Source organism: Fulmarus glacialis, unplaced genomic scaffold, assembly GCF_000690835.1.
Source record: "Fulmarus glacialis isolate BGI_N327 unplaced genomic scaffold, ASM69083v1 scaffold12322, whole genome shotgun sequence".
In the NCBI taxonomy this organism is placed as follows: Eukaryota; Metazoa; Chordata; class Aves; order Procellariiformes; family Procellariidae; genus Fulmarus; species Fulmarus glacialis.
The window spans coordinates 111-21,454 of record NW_009197203.1 but is presented as its reverse complement, the minus strand read 5'-3'; the positions used below and the strand labels follow the sequence as shown (position 1 = coordinate 21,454).

The 21,344-nt window shown below is 41.1% G+C and overlaps 1 protein-coding gene across 1 annotated transcript in view; it reads right to left on the bottom strand.

The window, feature by feature from the left end:
* LOC104072863 (NADPH oxidase 4-like) overlaps window positions 1-10,702 on the bottom strand; it is a gene marked incomplete at its 5' end in the record, with an annotated part of 12,140 nt that extends 1,438 nt beyond the window's left edge. The window contains 4 exons of the mRNA XM_009572459.1: window positions 4,183-4,283; window positions 6,346-6,414; window positions 7,007-7,115; window positions 10,583-10,702. Coding sequence (XP_009570754.1) covers window positions 4,183-4,283; window positions 6,346-6,414; window positions 7,007-7,115; window positions 10,583-10,702 — 399 coding nt within the window. The remainder of the gene's footprint in view (window positions 1-4,182; window positions 4,284-6,345; window positions 6,415-7,006; window positions 7,116-10,582) is intronic.
* Between the last annotated feature and the right edge of the window lie 10,642 nt (window positions 10,703-21,344).

The following is a 21,344-nucleotide window of genomic DNA, read 5'->3' as shown; positions in this document are numbered from 1 at the left end:
CTGAAATTGTGGCACTACAGAGAAAGATCTTAAAGATTTACTGGGATGGAGAGAGAGCACGGAAAAGGGAACATGACTCTATTCTGATATACAGCACGCACCAAGAGGCTGGAGACGAGTTCTGGTCCCTGCCTCCAGGACTGTTTCAGTATTTTATCCAGTAACTATTTAATATAGTTATATTTAATATCCTGCACATGCAGGATAATCAAATGCACAGTTTAAAGCTGCCTCTGTATGTGTTTGGCGAGAGAAGGGAACTAACACATATAAGAAGAAGTCTTTGATGCATACTGTCAAGTGTACGTGCCTGATGCAGCAGCCCGAACAGCACGGCAGTCCGCGCTGTACCAGCGCACAGCAGCACTGGCGTGGTACAACCGAGGACTCAAACATCAAAAAGCATCACAAAGTTACGCAGGTGGTATCTTTGTGCAGGCACCTTACAACACTGACTTGAACTGCCTTCCATTACGTCATCTCTCGTATCAAACATTCGTAACTCGTACTTTTCTCACCGTTACGTGTATCTATTAAACTTTCCTGTCCTGGCCGTACTCCTTTTAATGGCAAGGGGTGTTGTGTTGGTGGTTGGACTTGCAGAAATAATGAGAACACTATTGCTCGCTGCTCTCAAATAGGATGCCTCAGCACTTGCAGAACCTGAACACCCTCTAATCTGTGCACAGTGGAGAAAAAAGGTGCCTGAGCTGCCAGCAAGAATCTGTTTTCTACTGTGTATTTAATTGAGAGAATTAGTGTTGTTGTTTGTTTTCATTAGTCTAACTAGTACGCACAACTGATAAATAAAACCCAAAGAGTTCGTCTGTCCCTTTCATTACATATATATAGCCCCCCAAAGCACAGATGGCTAAGCAGCACATTCTGCTAATGTATTCCCATCCCAGCAACATCCTTCCAAGGGGCACAGAATTTTTGGCTAGTAAACAAAATCACAGAACGGTTAAATGATTTGCCTAAGGTCACACAAGAGACTAAGAAGGTCTCCTGAAACCCAGCTGAGCCAATGCCCCATGATCCAGAGGCTCTCAAACTTCCTTCCCTGGATACCCACCATCAGCATCTATTCTGGACATCCCTCTGTGTACCGCTTACCACCCAGAGTTCACGCCCCACGTCCTCCCCACCTTCGCCCCCCACTCCCCTGCTTGCAGATACCTTCCTCCCCGCCTCATTTGGCTCCTGCCTGGCTGCTGTGACACAAGCAGGCGAGTGGCTGAAAGCAGCTACTACACGGAGCAGCACGCTACTGCCCTGAGCTGATGGGCTTTAATTGCCTATTGCTTGTTTGGGTCAATGGCTCATCTTGTTGCTCAGATGAAAACAGGCAGCTAGGTATCGCTGAGGCATAATGTCTGAAAATCTTTCAAACACCACTAACATGTTTATAATTAGGGAAACTGTGTTATAAGCCATTCTTTGTAATAATTATAAAGTTTAATATAGGATTTTCCTCATTCAGAGCACTAAGCAAATAACTCCTCAGTGTCTTACGGGATAAGCAGGTCAGCATATATTTTTACATCCATTTTATGAACAGCAGGAGGTGAGGGAGAGGTGAAATACTTTGCTACCCAGAAAGGACAGAGTCAGGACTTTAAATATTCCAGTTTTAAATCCCATATTCATTCCTAGAGAGAGATTTCTCCTCTACGGGGCACAAGAAATGTATCATGGTGCTCCACGCCTTCCTCTCCTACAGATATTCATGCCTTTTTCTAAGTCAGTCTCCATCTGGAAAAAAGCACGCGCCCGTTTGAACTAAGCAAAATTGAGAAAGCATGGCAGCCAAGGCATGGTATAAGCTTTTCATCCAGGAGACAACTGAACAGAAACAAGGCTGCTGCTCCACCCCCAAAAAGGGAGCACGAAAAACAAGACCAACGATTTATTATATAAACTGCCCCAATGCACATCCTTGGGACTGCGGGTGTCATATAAAATATCAACAGTAGATGGCACGCGTCTGCTCCTCTTAGTCCAGAAGAAAGAATCAGGAACCTGATGCTGGGTTGTCCCATGTCACGCTCTGAAGGTCTGGCAAAGCTCAGACACTTACAAATGCACTTTGCTTATTTGGGACCCAAACAGCAACAACAGCAACAATTCACAAACCACAAACCAATCAGATGGCTAAACCGATGAGCCGTTTGCCAGCTGCGTGTTTATTTACATGCAGCTTTTACTAAAAACACGAGATAAAAAGTGGAAAATATCTTGGCTGCCCATAAACAAGCCCAAGGGGATGATTGCAAATACATGTGAAAGCCTGAACACTGGCACCAGATGTTGGGAACAACTTGGTTGCCCTGTTTTTTGGTTTTTTTGGGGGTTTGGGTTTTTTTTTTTGTGTCTCTGTATTACAGCAGGGTCGTTTAGATGGAAAGTTACTGGGAAATAAGAACTGAAATAAAGTTAGGAGGAGACCAGGAAATGGGAAGACTTGGACTATACTGAAAAATAGAAGATTCCGTCTTGTCCAGGGAAACAGGGAGAATATTTACCTACAGCAGGTAAGTTTATATATTTACCTACAGCAGCTGAGTTACAGGTTGCACTACTGACTATCATATAACATGCATCTATATGTATAGATGCTGACCTGTATCTATAAAGGGGTGACAAAGGGTGAGAAAGCCTACATCTTAGCAACTGCAGGATAATCAAAAAAGTCAGAACGTTATTTAGGTACTAAAAGACACCTTGCTTGGAAATGGTTGTACAATTTAAAGACCTGATGTGGAGATGCAGAGGAAATTGTACTTGAAGTCCAATTAGGAGTAATGCGATGGAAAGAAAAAGCAAGTATAACTACCACTAATAGCTTCATCTATATTATGTGCACTTACAGCCTTGCAAGGAAGTGGCAGAAACCTCATCATTTTCATCTTTTAAAACTGCATTCACACAGTTAAACAAAAAAGGCATTCGAACAGAGCATAAAAGGTCAACACTCCTCCATGCAGAGGACTCTGAGCCAGTGAGTCAACTTGCTTCTCTGACCTCTCTATTTTCCTTTCTTTCCCATGGTTCTTTACTATAAAACCCTTCTCTAAGTGATACTTGTGTGTGAGAATCCTGCTAGGGATGTGGCTCCGTAGCAGCCTTTGGGGCATCCTGGCAAGGGACCCTGTCCACAACATCCTCTAGGACCTGAATCCAAGACAATATTGTCAGCAGCTTATGCTGCCAACTGTGATACATATTGGCATTCAATACTTCTCAAGAGCCAGGGCTCAGTGTCCCCTAGTCATATGCAGCCTCAGAAGAGGAAAGTCAATAAGCCATGGGAAGATGTTCACTTTGCAAGTGCGAGAGAGCACAAGATGTTCTTGAGGAAAAGTTCTGCAGGTGAACGGGATCACGAGAACACTTCTCAACCTGGTGCACCCAGATTACTATCAACAGCTGAGGGTGGTTTGCTCCCACCCCACTGACTATACCAGAAGTGGATTAGGGAAGACTCACACAACCCTTTCTGCCAGATCAGCTTTTGAGGCAGAAAACTGCTGCTAGTGGGGTGTAAAATACTCAACCAGCAAAGCTGGATCTGGACAAAGACATTCTGTAGTCTAATTGAATGTCTTCTCTGGTTTACAACTGTCTTGTTTCAGACCATAATATGTTTGCCTAGCACAGTATAAAGGCATTGGCAGGTCTTATAAAGAATAAAAAAGTGCCAGGAATCTCCAAAGACAATATATCCTCTGAATAAAAACAATACAGGACAGTCAGCTTCTTCCTTGTGCATTCTGTTTGTAAACCAGCACCATAAATCATGAAAATTATAGAAGAAGTCAACAATTTTAAAAAATGCAACTTTTATACAAAACCAGCATATGTTGCAAGCAAGATATTGCCGCGGACAAAAACATATGCAATCTCTGTGCAGTGAGATGGAAATCTATTACTTTTATTTTCTGGGCCACTGAACATCCTAGCTGCATGAAAAGATGAACTGTTCTGAGTGTTAAAAAAAAAAAAAGTTTCAGTTTATACAGGCTGTCTCTCACAGCAAAATATTAGCCAATTTCAACATCAGTAGCTTAAACATTACACTCTAAGATAAAACCCAGAAATATTTTCATACAACCATAGCTGGAAACAGATAGTATCCCCACCCTTCAAATTGTGGCATCCTTCAAGTGGACTGGTACTTACCGCCTGTTACACTTTGCTATTTCATCAAAAAGGAGTTTCCACCGGGGTCGTCCAATCAAAAGCCTTGAGTTTAAAGCTTGATATTTTTCACCAATTATTTTCTGCAAGAAACAAAAAATTCCACTCTGCCTGATTTGCAAATTGCCTCATATCACCCAGGGCTCCCATTTCTGACGTTGGCTGACTTACCATATCGCTGAGGTGTAAAACCTGAGCACAAGTATCAGACAGTTGTGATTAAAACTGCAGCCATTTCATGCACCAATGCCTCTGCTCACTGCCTTTTCCATGGCTCTCCTTGGTGTTTGTTATACATTGTTCCTCATGCAGATGCTCATTAATCTCCCCACTACTTTTAAACCAATTTATTTGAGCCATAAAAAAATAACCACGCTCCTATTATTCATTCCCTCATTGGGTTTTAATGCTAAGCTGGAAGAAACACTGCTGATGCAAAAATCATATTTCCGTCTGAAGTCTTTTTTTTAACTTTGTACAAGTAACTACTAAGATGACTAGGTCTGAAAAAGTAACAAGGGAAATCTTACATTTCTCCCTGAGAGTAGTTTGCCAGCTGTTCTGAGCTGCCGTAGCAGCAGAAAGCAGCCAAAACTGCTCCCTGGATGGATCCCAACCCATTCCAGCAGTGCTAACCCACCAGCATTTTGATACGGTCAAATGCCCTTCCATTGCAGGGCATTCCCTTTCTTTGGTTTTCTGTCCTAATGCGATAGAAAGGCAGAGAGAAGTTACATCTTATCTAGGCTACCAGATTCACTCCACTGCTGAATGACCTGAAACATTGCTCGTACCAGTGCAAACACACAGCCTTGGGTAACTCATCCTCTGTTGGGCTTTTATATTCAAGACGCCTTTGCTGAAGGATGGGCTTGGCTCCCTGTTGTCACATAGGGATGCTACTTCTGAGCAAAGGGAGCATGAAGCGAAACTGCCCTAATTCTGGTAGCAGTCAGCACTTTGGATGAACATCAGTGAACACAGAAGCTGTATGGCAATGGAGAGTTGAGTTGAGAAATCACGAGCAGCATTATATTTCATGCCACTTTTGTTCAACAGCCACAAAAGAAAAGTGACTTTAAAGAAAGACTTAAAGCAAAACTGACTCAAATAAATTCAGTAGCTGCTTGATACACATTATTAGAAAACTTGCCTTGAATTGTCTATTATTACAATCTTGCTGTGTCATTGCAATGCAGCCCTGCTTCGGGTTTTAATTTTAACCTAACCACCACATACCAGGTTCATCAATTAGGTATCTTCAAGCACCCCATTCCAGTTGACATATGTCATGCAGGCATTAAATCTGTGGAGTACTGTTCATAACTACTGTAGCTATCACATTATTTAGACTATTGGATAGTGTTCCTACCAGAGCTGTGAATGTTATGCTGTCTCCACTTGATACCAGCCAGATCAAAATCCTTTGGGCATGGTTTCTCACTGCATTTCATGTTTTGTAGTAATTGTTAGGCTTGGTTCTGGGCCCGCTGCAGTCAATGGAAAGCTTCTGGATGCAGCAGGGTAAAGAATCAGGCCTAGGTTCATGTGCTAAATAACGTAAAATGAAGATCATACACGTAAATAGCTATGGGAGATGCCAAGATCTGAGGAATTAGCCCAGCTTTGGCGTTGGTAATACATGACAATCGACAGTTCAGTGTAATTTCCAGTCTTACACATCAAGAGATTTGTAACTTTTGTCTATATTTGAGACAAAGAAATCCAAAGCTTTTAAAAATAGCTGGTTTCTTTCAAAATATTTATTTGAAAAGAAGATTTGAGCTTGCAAGCTCCTAGAACTATTCTGTTTTGATTCTTAGCCCAGAAATGATGCAGATTTCCCATAAAACACAGCCAACTGTCTGGTCCGTGGCCTGGCCTGGAAGGACCTCTTTCCTAGAAAAGGAAGATATGGATTTCTGCCCACATCTAATCAAGTTAAGGCTACTAGACTAGATTCCCTTAATGTTGTGGGGATGGACTTGCTCTTTTGCCCTAGTAATGAATCAGTCACTTGAGTTTATGGCCTCATTTCCTGTTTTTACCATCTGCAGTAATTCCCTTTCGCCTTTGACTGACAGTTTGCATTGTCTTACTACCCCAAGGTCTAGTTCGGTTTACCAACAGCATTTAGCCACATACCTGTATTCCATCTGTTTGACTGAGGTACAGCTGGATGTTTATATAGTCTGGTCGATTCTCCTGCCAAAGCTGGGAGGATGATAAAAACAGCTAGTGAAAAAATATCCCTTCTCTTAATGTAAGCGTAAAGTCACTTGTGCCTACTATCCTGAGAGACTTGGGTTTCAGCATCAGTGAAGCAAGCTTTTTAATGAAGAAGATATGCTTGCATAGCACCCCTTCGTGCACCCCAGAATGCTGCACATCATGCTGTGTACAAAATATTATTTTAGGAAGCTACACTGCTCTTAAAATCTACCTGAAATTGTAAATCCCCCTCCCTTCTCAATCTGTCTACTAGCCAAATGGCTAAAGGCCACTCAGACTCCCCAACCTGCACGTTCTTCTTCCATCTCATAAATTTTACAGATATTTACAGATATGCGTCCAGACTACTGGTACATGGCAACACTGTGCAGTGAAATACTGGTGACAGATACTCAAACTGGTTTGTGCAGCTCCAAGAATAAATGGATCAGGCAGCCCAAGCAGAAGAACTGCTGGACCTTGCATGTTTTGAGCAAGGCTGCCCTTCTCTATAGCATGCCAGCTGTGTGGTGTGGACATACCCTGCATATATTAATTATATAATGTCAGTATCCCTCCAAGCAACACCCATTACCTTGTTGTGCAGCATACAGAGCAGATCTGCAAACCAGCGAAAAGATTCAATGTCCCTGCACACCCAAATGAAGTAGAGTCTTCTGAGCTTGTAGCATTTCCAGCCGTCACTTGAAAAGAAAATATTTGGGTAATTAAAAATTATCATTTATAAAGGAAACATTAATTAAGATGCTTTATATTCATTAGTGGAAACGTGAATTTCCATTAGAAGCTAACTGCTGAGTTGTTCTTCATCCTATGATACATCAGACACTGAAATGACCAATGCAGCCTATTATGATGATCCTGAGAATATTAAATCTCTAGCACAGAGCGAACACCCTTCACAGATACTGTTTCTGCATTAGGACGTTGTCAGCTATACAGATGATTTGGGCAGCAAATATGGATTCATGCATCATCATCAAACTTTTATTTCAAAGCAAAGCGGACATTCTAAGTTCAAATGTATTATGTCAATTCTTTATTAGGTTTATAAAGCAACCCATAAGAGGAAAATATTGACAAACGCAATAATGTCAGGACTTAATTCTGCCTTTATATGTGAAAGGCTCTGCTTGATTATAATTAATACTCTAGCAAAATCACAAAGACCAAATCAAATCAGAGCTCCATTGTGTTAGGAAACTGTGATATATTACAGTCCTCCGAAAATGCTGGTGGGGAAAGTGCAGTCATGGGCAGATTCTGGCGTTGCATTTAGAAAAACAGGACTCTCGTGTCAGATTTCCAATGCAAATAAAACACAAATATAGCACAAAGGAAGGACTGGAATGAACTGGGAAAGAAAACAGAAGTGAAAAAAATCCTGATCATTAATGAGTTCAAACAGAGCACAAATATCCAGGAAGTATCCTCTTAGTTAGCCAATGCTGTTTTCTGTTGTTCTGATCACTGAAATAGCCAGTGCGCAGATTGTTTCCTCCTTTTCTGCCCAAAATAATTTTCAGATAGAGAAGGCCATAGCCTGTCAACTAGTCCCAGGAGCCAACCCCCGTCAAAAAGTTTCACGATACGTCTCACCATATCCATTGTGCATTATTTCAAACTCTAGGGTTGCTAGCACATCCATCAAGGGTATTGTATTAATAGATCTACCTAAGTGATGACTCCAGTCACTGCCTTACCTCCCCACACCCCCAGCCTCCACTGTAAGCCCGAGGGGCAAGGATGGAGACATTCTCAGTAGCATGTAGGGACTGAAAACTCACCTTTCCTGTAAACTCCCCACAGAGAGAAAAAAAGTACTTTAAGACTGGAGAGTACAGTGTTTTTCAAGTCCTGATTTCAGGTTTTTTATATGTAAACTGTTGACCTGCAGAGCAGGATTTCCTCCATCTTTTTCTGACTGCCTATACTAAGACAAGCCCTTAGGAAGGGTCACAATCTGGTCAGATGTGACAAGATAACTATAAGCAGTAGCAAGGAGAATAAGTGCCTTTCACCATAAAAAGGGATAAAAGAAGAGAAAAATGCAAGGCATTTTGTGTTGAACTGCTGTAGCTCAAAACCACCACTCTCGGTGATGAAACATTGCAACTGGACAAAGAGGCCGGACTGCAAGACTTCATGAAACAATTCAAGCATAGATTTAAAATAGCACCTCAGACACATATGCTTGGGTCTACCTCCAGCAGGATATACTATGCGATAAAGGTGCAATCCCCCATTACAACCAAATCCACATGTATGTAACTCTTCTTGTGTGTTTCGATGTTACCACTGCCCATAGTAACAGCCATTATTTACAGACCCTTCTGCATGAAAGCCACTATCTTTCCTTAATGTAAATTATATTTCCTTAAAAATAGGGCATAGGGTTCAAGAGTTAAGTGGAGGGAAGGGCAGGAGCAGGAATTAAATTGTGTACATCCAACTGGAACACTACCGAGCAGGAAACAAATGACTTTGTCGACGGGCTTCTGATCTCCCCCAGACCCGCACGTCCTTGACACAACAGGACTGGCCCCGCTGCCCTGCAGCGCTGGCATCGCAAGGCAGTTTGCATGTTCACACCTGCCAAATTCTGCTTCTAAGTTGGGGCAAAGACAACAGGCAGATCATCCACTAAACCAGTGCTTTCTTTAAATACTGAGAAGGAAAGCAGGCTTAGACTGTTACTTTTTCCCAGAATTACAGAATGATTCCCCTGTATAATGTTACAGTGCACAAGGGGAAGATTAGCTACAAAGGCAGGTTATGACATTGGCTGCTTGGAAGCCCATGTATGGCTCTATCCAGATAAATGAACATTGCAAAAGCTTTTGGACGCTAACCTTCTATGGAAATGTCTGTGCAAGTTCCTACAGCCTCTGATAACACACTGGTAGAGGCAAACATCTCGTTACCTGCAGTTGGCCCATCATTGTTATCTGTGATATTTTTGCTAAGCAGTGTCAAGGATAATCCATCATGAGGAAAATGGTCATCTTATCCACCTGGGCCCCAGGCTTTCAGCAAAAAGGTACTCTCTTTTTGAGAGGATGATCAAGGAAAAGAAAATGAGGGAGCCCAAGATGGTCTTTGAGGGCTGCAGCGCTATGAGACAGGTGGGGATGATAATTTCAAGAAGCACTCAGCACTGTCAGGTCCAGCCCGAATCAAGGACAGAAGAATGTGCACAGCATCTAAATTCCAGGCTTTAACTTCACTTTGGAGTTAGAGCTGGCCATTGGCATGTTCATCTTAGAACAAATGCTTCAGCTGTGCATTGTAAAACCCTCCAAAGCCAGCTAGCCTTTCAACACTTCAAGGAAGGTTTGCTGCTTTGGTTGGCTGTTTATACAGTGCCTATGAAACAGGAGTGCTTTACCTGTGACTGGAGCTCTTAGCCAATAATCTAGCAAAAAAAAAAAAAAAAAATCAATAGCAATCGTAAAAGCAAGCCTATTTCACACAGTGTAAGGTTTGGTGGGAACCATGTTGCCAATGTGACAGAGAAACAAGAGGTGAAAGGTTTGACAGAATGTCAAAGGCTTTAAATTAAAAAAAAAAAAAAAAAAAGAAAAAAAGAGAAACAAGAAAAAAAAAGTAAAGAAAAAGGCATACCTAAAATTTAAATTTTTCAAATGGAGTCAAACATCCGAATGCTATCTGAATCCAAGTTGGTCCCTTTCCCTTAAAACCTTAAGCTTACACATTTACAGAAGTCAAACAGACCAGGAGAGCTGGCCCTGCATTTCCAGCAGAAAGACTGTCACAACTTCCTGACTCCCAAAAACTCAGTGTCATAGTCCATAGCCTCGTCTAAGCTGGGACTAGGGGAACAAGTCTAGCTGACGGGCTGTGACTACATTAATCACAGGCTAGGCTGGTGGCAGGATATAAAGGTTAGTGACACTGTCCCAGCTCAGGTTCATTACTGGCACAACTCTGCCACAACTCTTTGGGTTACAAAGCTTGTATGAGATGATTTATGCTCTTTAGGGGACATCCCAGTCCCCTACCTCTCTCCAAGGAATTATTCACTTATGCTATGCTAATGGAAGTTTTTAAATACTCTGAAAGTCTTTTTGACATGCACTACTATGGTAAATTGGGGGGAAATTACTTTAAAAGGCTTAAGCTCACTTACAGCAGCGTGTTGAGTACTGATGCAAATGGTGTAACTCCAATACCTCCAGCCACGCAGAGGCTGACCTCGTAGTTCAGGGATTCCTCAAAGGGACTTCCAAAAGGTCCATCCACATACAGTCTGTAGAATAAGCAAAAAGAACACTTTTAGAGAAAGCTGCTAAAATCAGAGAAGAGAGGAAAAGAAAAGTGTGCTGCAATTAACATCCTACAAAGAATTTGTTTCAATTTTTTATTAGTCTTGGGATGCAGAATATGAAAACCTTTTCCTGGAAAGCTTTACGTGGAGAGAAACCAAAGTACAAGTGGTATGAAAAACTGTTATATGAAATCTCTTGGCACATTCCATGACTAGACAAGCCATTTTTTAATCAAACAGATGGAGGTGACTAAAATATGGCTGCCCTTTGTGTCTGGTATTAGAGGGCAAAGAAAGTGCTGCTCTGGAAACAATAACAGCTTGGTGGGTCATAAGCAGGAAGAGAGTTTGGCTAGCCCTGCCTGGGAGGTTCACCTCTTGAACATCAGAAAGAGCTGAGATGGACAAAAAAAATCTATTTTTCATAGGCTTTTCAAGGGCCTCCAGGGAATAAAGAGGTGACACATATCCATCCTGCAGTGAGCAAGAAGAACAAATTAAAATCTGTCTACTCCTTCACTTCACATCCAGACCCTTGGGAAGTGATCTATCCCAATCATGCAGGATATCTGAAGAGGGGGAAAACCCACTGAGTTTACTTCTTTGACTCACGCCTCTCATTCTTACAAAGTTTTGTCTACCTGTTTTTAAAGATCATTTAGGAGACTGAGTCCCATTTCCAACCCATTTTTAATATTTCAGATACTGATGGAAAGTCAGTTGACTATAATTTAAAAACGGGCTTTCGGGCATCTTCAAAAGTTTGACCTCCAAATCTTCCCTACGCTGCTGAAAGTCTGACCAAGGTCATTCACAGATAGCTCAAAATTTATTGGCTATAATATCTCTAATAAGATTCGCATACCCTCTATTTTGCTTATGGAATATCAACTGCATATCTCACTTCAGTAATAGATTCACCTTTAGAAACTATTACGAAGAGAACTTAAACAGTACATTTAGTCAAGGTCCATTCTGTGTATGAGTGGCTCACTGGATCACCACATTTTAGGTAACTGGTGAATACAGGAAAGTGTGGTGGGACAAGCATTGCATTCAGCAGCTCAGTGACTAGGTATTTGCTCACAGCTACGCTGACTGACATCAACCTTTGGCCTGCGTCCACACAAAAGCTCCAACATATATATTTTTATACACACAGACATACTGGTACTATTATGCGACTAAACTAGGCATATTACTTGTCTAATAAAAGGGCATAAGCTTCTCCTTTATACCATCAGCCAGAGAATTAAAGGCAGAGGAGACGTCTCTTTTCCCAGACAAAGTCTTCCAACCCTCATCTGATTCTTTCCTTTTGAGGGCTGGATCTTAGCCATAACTTAAGATCTCAGCCTGATCTCATTTCTTTTAGTTTTGTGGTCTGACCCTTGGCATCTTACCAGTCAAGACAACATCTTGTCTGGGTGTCTTTGGCCAATATGGTCCTTTCTAGGAAATTTCTTCCAGACCTCTGCTATTGCTGCTATCTTGATGCCTCATATGTTAGGCTCCTTCTTCTGCAGTGTTTTATCTGAACACAGGTAAGTACCTACTTTCTGATGGATCTGGAGGCAAACAGGCTGATCCTTAACTATGACCTGTCTTATAAATTCTTTTCTTGGCTCTTGGTGTTCTAACTGGAGAGAAAGGGAGAAGACACTGGGCCAGCCACAGCCATCATCAGAAAGCACTGGAAGTGCTGGCAGTAGACATTTTTAAATAACCAAAATTCCTCATTGATATTCATAACTAATCAATCTGAAACCCAAATATGCTTATTCTTATTTCTGTCTTTGTATTCTGAAGTCACTACAGTATTCTACAAATGTTCTCTTGGAGAATCTCAAAGCTTTTCAATGTCAGGTATGTTAGTACCAGCATGATGAGAATACTAGAAAAACAAATTCATTCCTTACTTAGGACAGATAAATTCTTTTGCACAATCAGGCTGAGAAAAACTTAACTGGACATGTGCATACAACATACACAGAACTTTAAGTATCTTCTCATTAGATGCTTCCTGTTACATAACATTTTGTATACCATTTGCTTAACAAGAATTTATTTTCCACTAATGAAATGAAACCTCTGCTGGTGCAGAGTGCAGCAGCAGCTGCTTTAAGAGATCTTCTAAATGTTGCACTGTCATTTGACTGAGGACGTAAAGGAGCATCTCCTATTTAAATAAGCAACAGGGGAAATGTAGAGAAGCAGATCATTACTCTGAAATGAATCTGGTCCAGGGGACATTTTGAGAGAAGTCCACAAATGATAAGGGTCTCAGATGTATATCTCAACAGAGATCTAACTTCGGGATGTCAGTGCAGGGCAAAAAGAAAAAAAAAAAATTACTGAATAACGAAGACCAGCAACTGAAGTCCACTGTCATTCCTGGCATACCTCTTACACATATGTTACCCTAATCAGATCCTGCCTAGCTGGTGAAATCTGGAGAATCGCTCCTAAAGGTATGAAGGGCATAAAGCACAGGCCTGAGGGAAATTCCTTGCATTTTGCACAAGCAGCACTAACTTTCATTTGGATATACAGACTTAAAGCCAACTTTTTGGGGGAAGAACACAAGCAAACAAAACAAAAGCAAACTAGCAAAGGAGATTTTTCCAGAAATTACCGCAGTGGATGTGACAACAGTCATATACTGCAGGGGTGTCACTTAGCAGAATTGCACTTAAGCCTATTTGAGGATTATCTGAAGTATGTATGTACGTATGTATGAAGGGACTAAGCAATTCCTGGGAAGTCTGAGTGCCACTGAATACGACTGACATGATCAGGAGTTGAAACATGCAAAACTAGATCTGGTCACCGCAAACCAGTCAAGCACGGTGCATAATTCCCTTCCAGACATTCAAGAAACAACCTTTAATTAAATATGTATTTTGGTCAGATTGCTCCAGTTTGTGGCCCATTAGCCCCATCTGGCCTGCAAAATATTTCTTTCTGCTCACTGCGTCTCCCTGTGAGGGAGTAAGGAGCAGTTGTTTGGACAACAAATGCAGTCAGAGGAGCCAAGAGCCTCCTGCTGTGCCTGCATGTGGCCCAGCACAGAACAGCCAGAAGTCACCGCTTCCAAGTGTGAGAAAGAGAAATGGGGAAAAAGATGGAGAAATATTGCTACTGCATTAACCCACTCCACAAGACTGCCTGAAAAGACTGATTCCAAGGATAATGTGATCTTCCTGAAAGATTTTGTTGGATGTCATAAACATGCACTATTTAATCCCATTTTACTGTGGGGATGATTTGTAACTAAAAGAAATGTGACTCTGATGCCCTGATGCAGGTGGTCAGTTAGGAATCGATCCTTCTTTTATTCAAGTCAGTGGAAGGAAAAAACCCTCCTGACGCCGTATCAACCAGCGCAGGGATGGACAGAGCAGCGATTCAGCCATGGGCTTCTGCAGAGATTATGCTACTTTCACTTCCTGTCAACATGTTCCTCCTTTCATTTGGTAGTACTGAAAAGTCTGGCATAAAAGCAGTTCATTATTGCAAATGAAATCTCACGGCGTTCAATAAAAAGACAGACAAGCCAAGGGGGGTAAGATGACTTTTGGTTTCTGGAGTTGTGCCTCAGATATATCACGCTACCATGCTATGCTCTCCTATCCTCCCAGCTTTAATTTAATTAACATGAAGGAAGGGGAATGGAATTTTACTAAAAGTTTAGAAATTCCCCCTTCAGGCAAACTTATTCAAATAATGAGTTGTTCTTTTCACATGTAGTCATTTCCAGTCTTAGGAGTGCTCTCAGTTATTCTGGCACAATTTCTTAGCTCACAAACAGAAAAAAAGCTCCTCAAAGCAGAATATATCACAAAAAATAGCAGAGCACATTATTAAAAAGCATCTCACAGATAGCTGGTGAACATATTTTCTATTTAAAGCACACTTACATTCTACAGTACAGCAGTACAGAAATATCCCAGCAAACCCCAAGACAGCTTGTTCCAGCGCAGGGCAATACAGCTGCACTAACGTGGGGCTGTCCCTAAACCAAGGGTCACTGTCTCAGGGACACAGGCAGCTGTACTGCTTTTGAGACCCACGTTATTATCTTCCATAAGGAACTGCATAGTGATGTGTGGAGACACCTGCCCACATCTCTGTCGGACTTGGACCTCAGTGCCATGCTTTACTGCAGGGTGTAGGTGCCCTTAGAAAAGTTTAATGCTTATCTTGTACTTCACTACCCAACTGTGCTGATATTATATCGTAGCTTTTTTTCCCAGGCTCTTTGGGAGCTACTGTAAGACATTATCAGGGATATTCGTGGAGTAACAGATGGATAGGGGAGTTAATTCAAGAGCCTGTAGGAAATTTTAATTAAAGAAGTAAAGCTGAACAAAAGGCTTGGATACGAAGTACTGCATAGAGCACAGAAAGTGAAGTCCTAGTCTGACTGAAGTTTGTGGCAAAACTCTTACCAATGTCAACAGAGTAGGGATTTCACCCAGCAGCATGAGATTTTATACCCTTGGAGCAGTATTCAGTTTGTTAGGTGTAGGTATCTTTGTGTGAGCATACTGAGTAAGTCCCCGATACAGTCAAAAGAGATGCAGTCAATACAGTTAATGAAGCTTAGAGAGAGATTCAAGATGTGATGAATTGCTCTCTATGTCTACAGACTGTACTGACTCAATTAACGGGACCTTAGAGATCGGTGTCCCTCTGGAACAGCTGAAGGCCAAGCAGAACTGAAATGGCATTAGACACCAAGCCTGAAGCATCTGAATCCAGACCTAGATCTCCACTGAGAAAACTAGAGCTCAGATACCTAGCTCACACACAGACACCTACATTTAGGCGTCTTCAGCTGGAGCTGACCACCCCCCCCGCCCCGATATCCTATGAAAAGCCCATCTCATTGACTTCAATAGGTTTTGGATAAAGTTCTCCAAAATCGAAATAAAATCAAGTAAACAACCCTCCTCCCATACTCATTCTTCTCTTTAACTTGTCCTATTAAAACCACAGCTCAGTACTGCCATGATGGACACAGCCTGAGAACTCCAAGGAATCGACTGTCTGATGGCTGCAACGGTCTCCTTACACTCTTCTGCTGCTGTAACTCTTATGCACCAGAGAGATGCCATCACCTCCCTCTGACAACCCACAATACCAGCCTCCACCCCCACGTGATAAATATTCAAACAAGTGCCTTCATGTTCCTCCCACACTGCCCTTCATGCCTGGGAGGAAATCTCTGTAAACATCTGCAGAGCTATTTCATTATCTCCTTTCAAATTCCTTCTTAAGACTCCTCTTTCCTCTAATACCTAAAAAAACCCAATAAACCAGAAGTTGACAGTAGTTAGGCTGCCGATGTGCTCGCCGTAGCTCAGTCCTATTCTGGCCCAGTACTGTCTCACTGTTCCCCTGAATTTTGCTGTCTGATTGTATCCATCTGTTGTCTCCTGTTCTTCTAGTTTTAAGTTGGTTTGCTCAGGACAGTTTCTCTGCTGTGTGATTGTGTGTGTCAGGATGGCTTTCTGGACTGGTTCTTCAGGGCACTAGGATAATACAGATAAATGAAAAATTTGGAAACCATCCAAATCTGTTACTTATATCAGAGGCAATCTTTCATATGGTAGGCTTGCAGAAAGCAAAACTGACTACAGAAGTGTTCCAGACCACTTTGGAGTCCAAGGTTCAATTCACAGTTTTCAGTAAAAACCTAGCTACAACAAATTACAAGATTTTCTATTTCAAAGAAGCTGCACTTACTACTATTGAAAATCTTCTGCAGCAAAAATCAAGACAGCCGCTTCATCTTTTGAAGTCAACATATGACATTTCATGTCATTATTTAAACCTCAATTAATAAGTGTACACTCTTACACTATTTTTCCAGAGGGCTCATGATTATTGACAGCATTTCAGTACCAACAGCCTTTTACAGACGAAGAACCACCACTGAACAAAGCACATCATCCTTGGTTTGTATGGATTTCTGAAACTACAATGGCTTTCAAGGTTTAAAAGTGTAACAAAATATGACATCTGGCATATGAGATCAGAGATTCCCACGTGCTCTCCTGACATTGTGAAGGATGATGTTTTCATTAAAGAAAACAGCAGCCCCTTAGACAAGTAAGCTTGCAAAACCCAGTGAGTCCAATCAACTTTATATACTATTTTGCACAAGATTGCAACGTGTTACGATTCTAATTAAGATTTCATTAGGCATCCTCTCCTTTTTTTAACAGCTTGAGTTTAATTTTGATTGATTATTCCTATTTTTTCCTTTCAACTTCAAACGTATTCTTACAATATGTACTAGAGCTTGTAGAAGTTTCCTTCTCTCTTCTACGGAAGTTGCTTCCTTTATCAGTTGGTGAAACATCCAATTATAACGATGTAGATGGCTCAAAACCCTATAGAATCAATTAGCATCAGATTTTCTTCTCATAGAAACATGTCAAATTATCATTATTTTTAAAATTCTAGGAAAGCCATTGGTTTTAGTACATCTCAGTTCCATTTATTTCTCCCTGGCTGGGCAAAACAAAATGAAATCACCCATTCTTCAGCTTATTATACTCTCCAGGGCCCAGAGATGACTGAAGAAGAATTTCCATTTCTGCACATCCTTAGCAAGAGGAAATATGTTGAAGGCATGATCCAATGGCAAGAAAGTGGAAAAGCAGAACAGACACCTGCATTTTCATGGATGAGGCTCCTTCTGTAAACCCTGAACTAAGATCCATGGTTTTCTATGAGACACAGTGCAGGTTCAAGGAGAAGAAGATCCCACTGGAGTAGGCTGGAACACCACAGCAGCAAAAGTTGTACAACTACCTACGGGGAGCTGGACTTGTAACAGAGGAGTGAGGAGGACGGTGGAGGAGGAGAAAAGAACCTCATAACTATGTATGAAAATTTCAAAAAAGCATGGAGATAGAACTTCCCCTGAAGACAACAGAAAACAGACTTGCACAACTGACGGACACCCTCGTAAGCATGGCTCTTCCTTGTTCAGAACTCCTAGAGCAAGCTGAAGGTAATGTCTCAGACCAAGTTAATTTTCCTCAGAATTGAATAAAACCATCTAAATAGTGCCTAAAGTATTTATGGAGAGCCCATACTTCTTATTACTCATTGCTGACTATGATAGGAGAGAAGCAACAGTTTAGACCGCTCACTTCATTAGAAAGGTCTGTAAAACCACTATGAGAACTACAATCAAGTATAATTACGTATTCAGACAACTTTGTTCTCTGAAAGTACATGTACTTTCTGTACCAAATTCTTGGGTCAATATTCGTAATTAATGTTGTATTAAATCTTCTCCATGGCAGCCTTTTTACTGTCATTTTTATAAAATGTTTCCAAAATGTATTCCTTTGATTAAAGATCACACATGATTTAATTTTATTATAACAAGAAAACCAATTTTCCACTTATTTCCTTACCAATTAGAGTATCTATTTTGTGAAGTGCTTTGCCTCTCTGTAAACTTGTCTCCTTACCAATTTTGCCTCAGCTAATAAAGTCAAAGAAAAAGAGTATTTGTAATGACTGCACCACCTATTGTAACTAGCCTTTTGAAAATTTATTTTGTTACATCATTAAGAGGTATGATGCTGCAGATCAGCAACTACAAGTGGGTTGAGCGTGTTGGTCATGTTTCTCCACAACTCATTCACTGGCACTGTAGTTATCTCTATCCATCTCACTGCTCTTTGGACTAGACTAAGTAGAGATGAAGCATTCAAAATGAAGAGAATAAGAAGAAAAAAACAAAGAAGGACAAATTGCACAACAAATTCTGCAGTTGGAATGAAGTAGTCAATCCTGCAATAAAATGGGATCCTCAATATATAGTAAACCTAAGCACAAATATGCTACCTAAAATGTAATAAACCCCCAAGAAAAAATTGCCATGTCTCATTGCTGACTCTTTTCTCTCTTAAGGTGTACATTTGGGTAAGCAAAGTGACTTAGTCCAGTCACAAGCCCATCTTTTCTCTGGAAAACGTTCTTTGTAAGGAAATGTCTCTCACAGCTACACTTCCTTTAAGGAAAGATGCTCTCCATGAGCCTCACATCCTATACAGACCAGTGAATGTGCCTATAGGAGTAGGTTCCCTTCAGGGCAGCGTCGTAAAGCAAATAATTACTGGTTTGGGGGTTTGTGAAATATCTTTGCCTGAACTTAGTTGCCAGGAAGCCTAGAAAGAAATTCTCTAAAAATTGGTCAGACAGTTGAGGAATGACATTTGCAAGACAATGAGAAGGCAACTTCAAATGGCTTCCAGATGTTCAGTGATGGTCAGACAAGCTCATTTCCTTAGGCAGACAGCCTCTTATCTGGAGAGGGGTATAGAAAACTGGCAAGGCCAAAATGGAAAGAAAGAACACCTGCCGAATGCTAGAGTAAACCATACATAGTTGCAGTAAAATGGCAGATTAAGGATGAGATCATCCAACTTGGAGAAGGAATTTCTCAAGTCAGCATAATCCTATAGATGAGTCTGCATATATATTCACAGGCAGAAGCTTATCAAGCTACCAGAGAATATACTACATTACATCATAGATGAGCTCAATCTAGCCCTGGCCATCTTGACCTCTTCATTGTTTTTCTCTGAATATGCTCCAACTTCTGATTTCAAGTTCTGTTTTTTAGAGTGAATGGCACAGTTGTCGTCGTACAGTTATTGTCTGTACTGTTCCAATTTCAGTCCTGCCAAGGCTATATATACTGGCATCATTATTCATAGGTGGTAGTGTCATCATTACTACCTTTCTAGACATACAAAGATGCCTCTGCACAGCCCTCTGGGCTCTTGGGTTATTCAAAATAAAGAATTTTGCATCCCTTGAATTTTTAAATTCCTTCAAGCTCTTACTTTTCTATGTGCTGTGAGAGTATCCATGATAACAGAGAAAATCTTATTTTTAGCACTTCCATGAGTTTTAAAAAGTTGAGAGAGAACAGGTGACCCTGAGCAAGACAGATGAGCAAGCGACTTGGTGAGAGACAGAGAGAGAAGGAACTAGTGTTTAAGTACTTCGAATATATAATTCTTCCCAGAACCCTTCCCACCCTTACTTTTCATAAAAATCCTGAGGGTTACAACCCACTGGGTGCAAAACACTGCTGTAGGGCAAGGTGACTGTAAGGCACTGAAGAGAACAGAGGCTGGACATCACAGCAGAATACACCTGGCACAGAGTCAGGGTCTAAGCCAAAGGGGCTTCTCCTATAGGTCCAATATCAGTTCCTATTGACAGGCCCCCTGAACTTGCTCTGTGTATATACAGAGAAACCACGCTGTGTATGACCGGTCTTCTCATCCTAGAGAGACACAGCAAATCTTGACTCGTGAGACTTCTTGCCTAAAATCTGTGTCCTGCAGCTCCACACTGGTCAAGCTGATCCTCATCATGTTCGTTGTCATTGTGAAATGCAGATCACAGGACTGTGCCTCAGGTCTGACCTTAAATGCCACTTTTGATCGGTCAGAGAGGAAGAGAAGTCCGGCCTTTTAATCCCATCTCCCTCATGCTGATCCACCGTCATTTCCAGAATGTCATTTACATCCTCAGCTATGCTCTTCCTTTTGGTGAAACCAGGTAGCAACACTTTCCCTCCACAAGATCAGGATGCTTAATTTAATAGGTTTAATACTCTGATACTCGCAGACAAAAGGCTGTTATACAGTGCTAAGTATGATCTGAACATTTCCCCCACCCCATGCCACTGTTTCTTCTTTGATGATGATAATCCCTCTCTCGGTGAACTGTCTGACATTTCTGCCTATTCCAACTCATCTTCCTTTCCTGCCACCCACCTCCTGAAATTTGCCAGATCATTCAGAAATTTCAATCCATCTGCTCTGAAATATATTATCCTCCCTGACCCAATGTCATTGGAGGATTTAATTAACTTGGTGTTTACATCTCCTTCCTTGTCATTTCTTGATATATTGAAAAGAACAAGTTCCAAGATGAATTACTGCATATTTGATACCTCACCCCTTTTAAAACTGTCTGCTTAAGAACTACTTGCTGCTTGTCACCTGTCAGCACTGACTTTTTCATTTTTTCTTTTTTTTTTTTTACTACACTGTGATGTATTCTTATTTAGACAATACTTTGCTAAATTCTCTAAGGAAAAAAGTATCTGATTCCAGGACAAATCAAATGGCAAAAATGCCACTGAATTCCACGATACCAGGATTTAGTTCTACAGGACTGAAAGGTATATTGTCAAGCAGATATCCACTATACAAGCGGATATATATACACCAAGTCTACTTTTTACTATTTATCCTGCTGTGGTACCTATATTTGCAAGTAAATACACCAGGACATGGGCAGTCCACAATGGATGAAATCCCAATTCTCTAGGTTTTGTGTACCTACAAAAACCTCATTTTTTGAAGAGCTCTCTCTGTATCCATCAGCTGTGGTCTGTGGTTTAGGTGCTCCACATACCATTTACTTTCTTCCTGTTTAAGGCTTCCCTTAACATCTGTAATTTAAACAAACTGTAAAGTAAATATTGGACTGGCAGCTGAATACTTTCTGTTGTTCCTTTCTGAGATTCTGAAGCTGCATTTACGTTTTTCCTAATGGCTGCATTCATCAA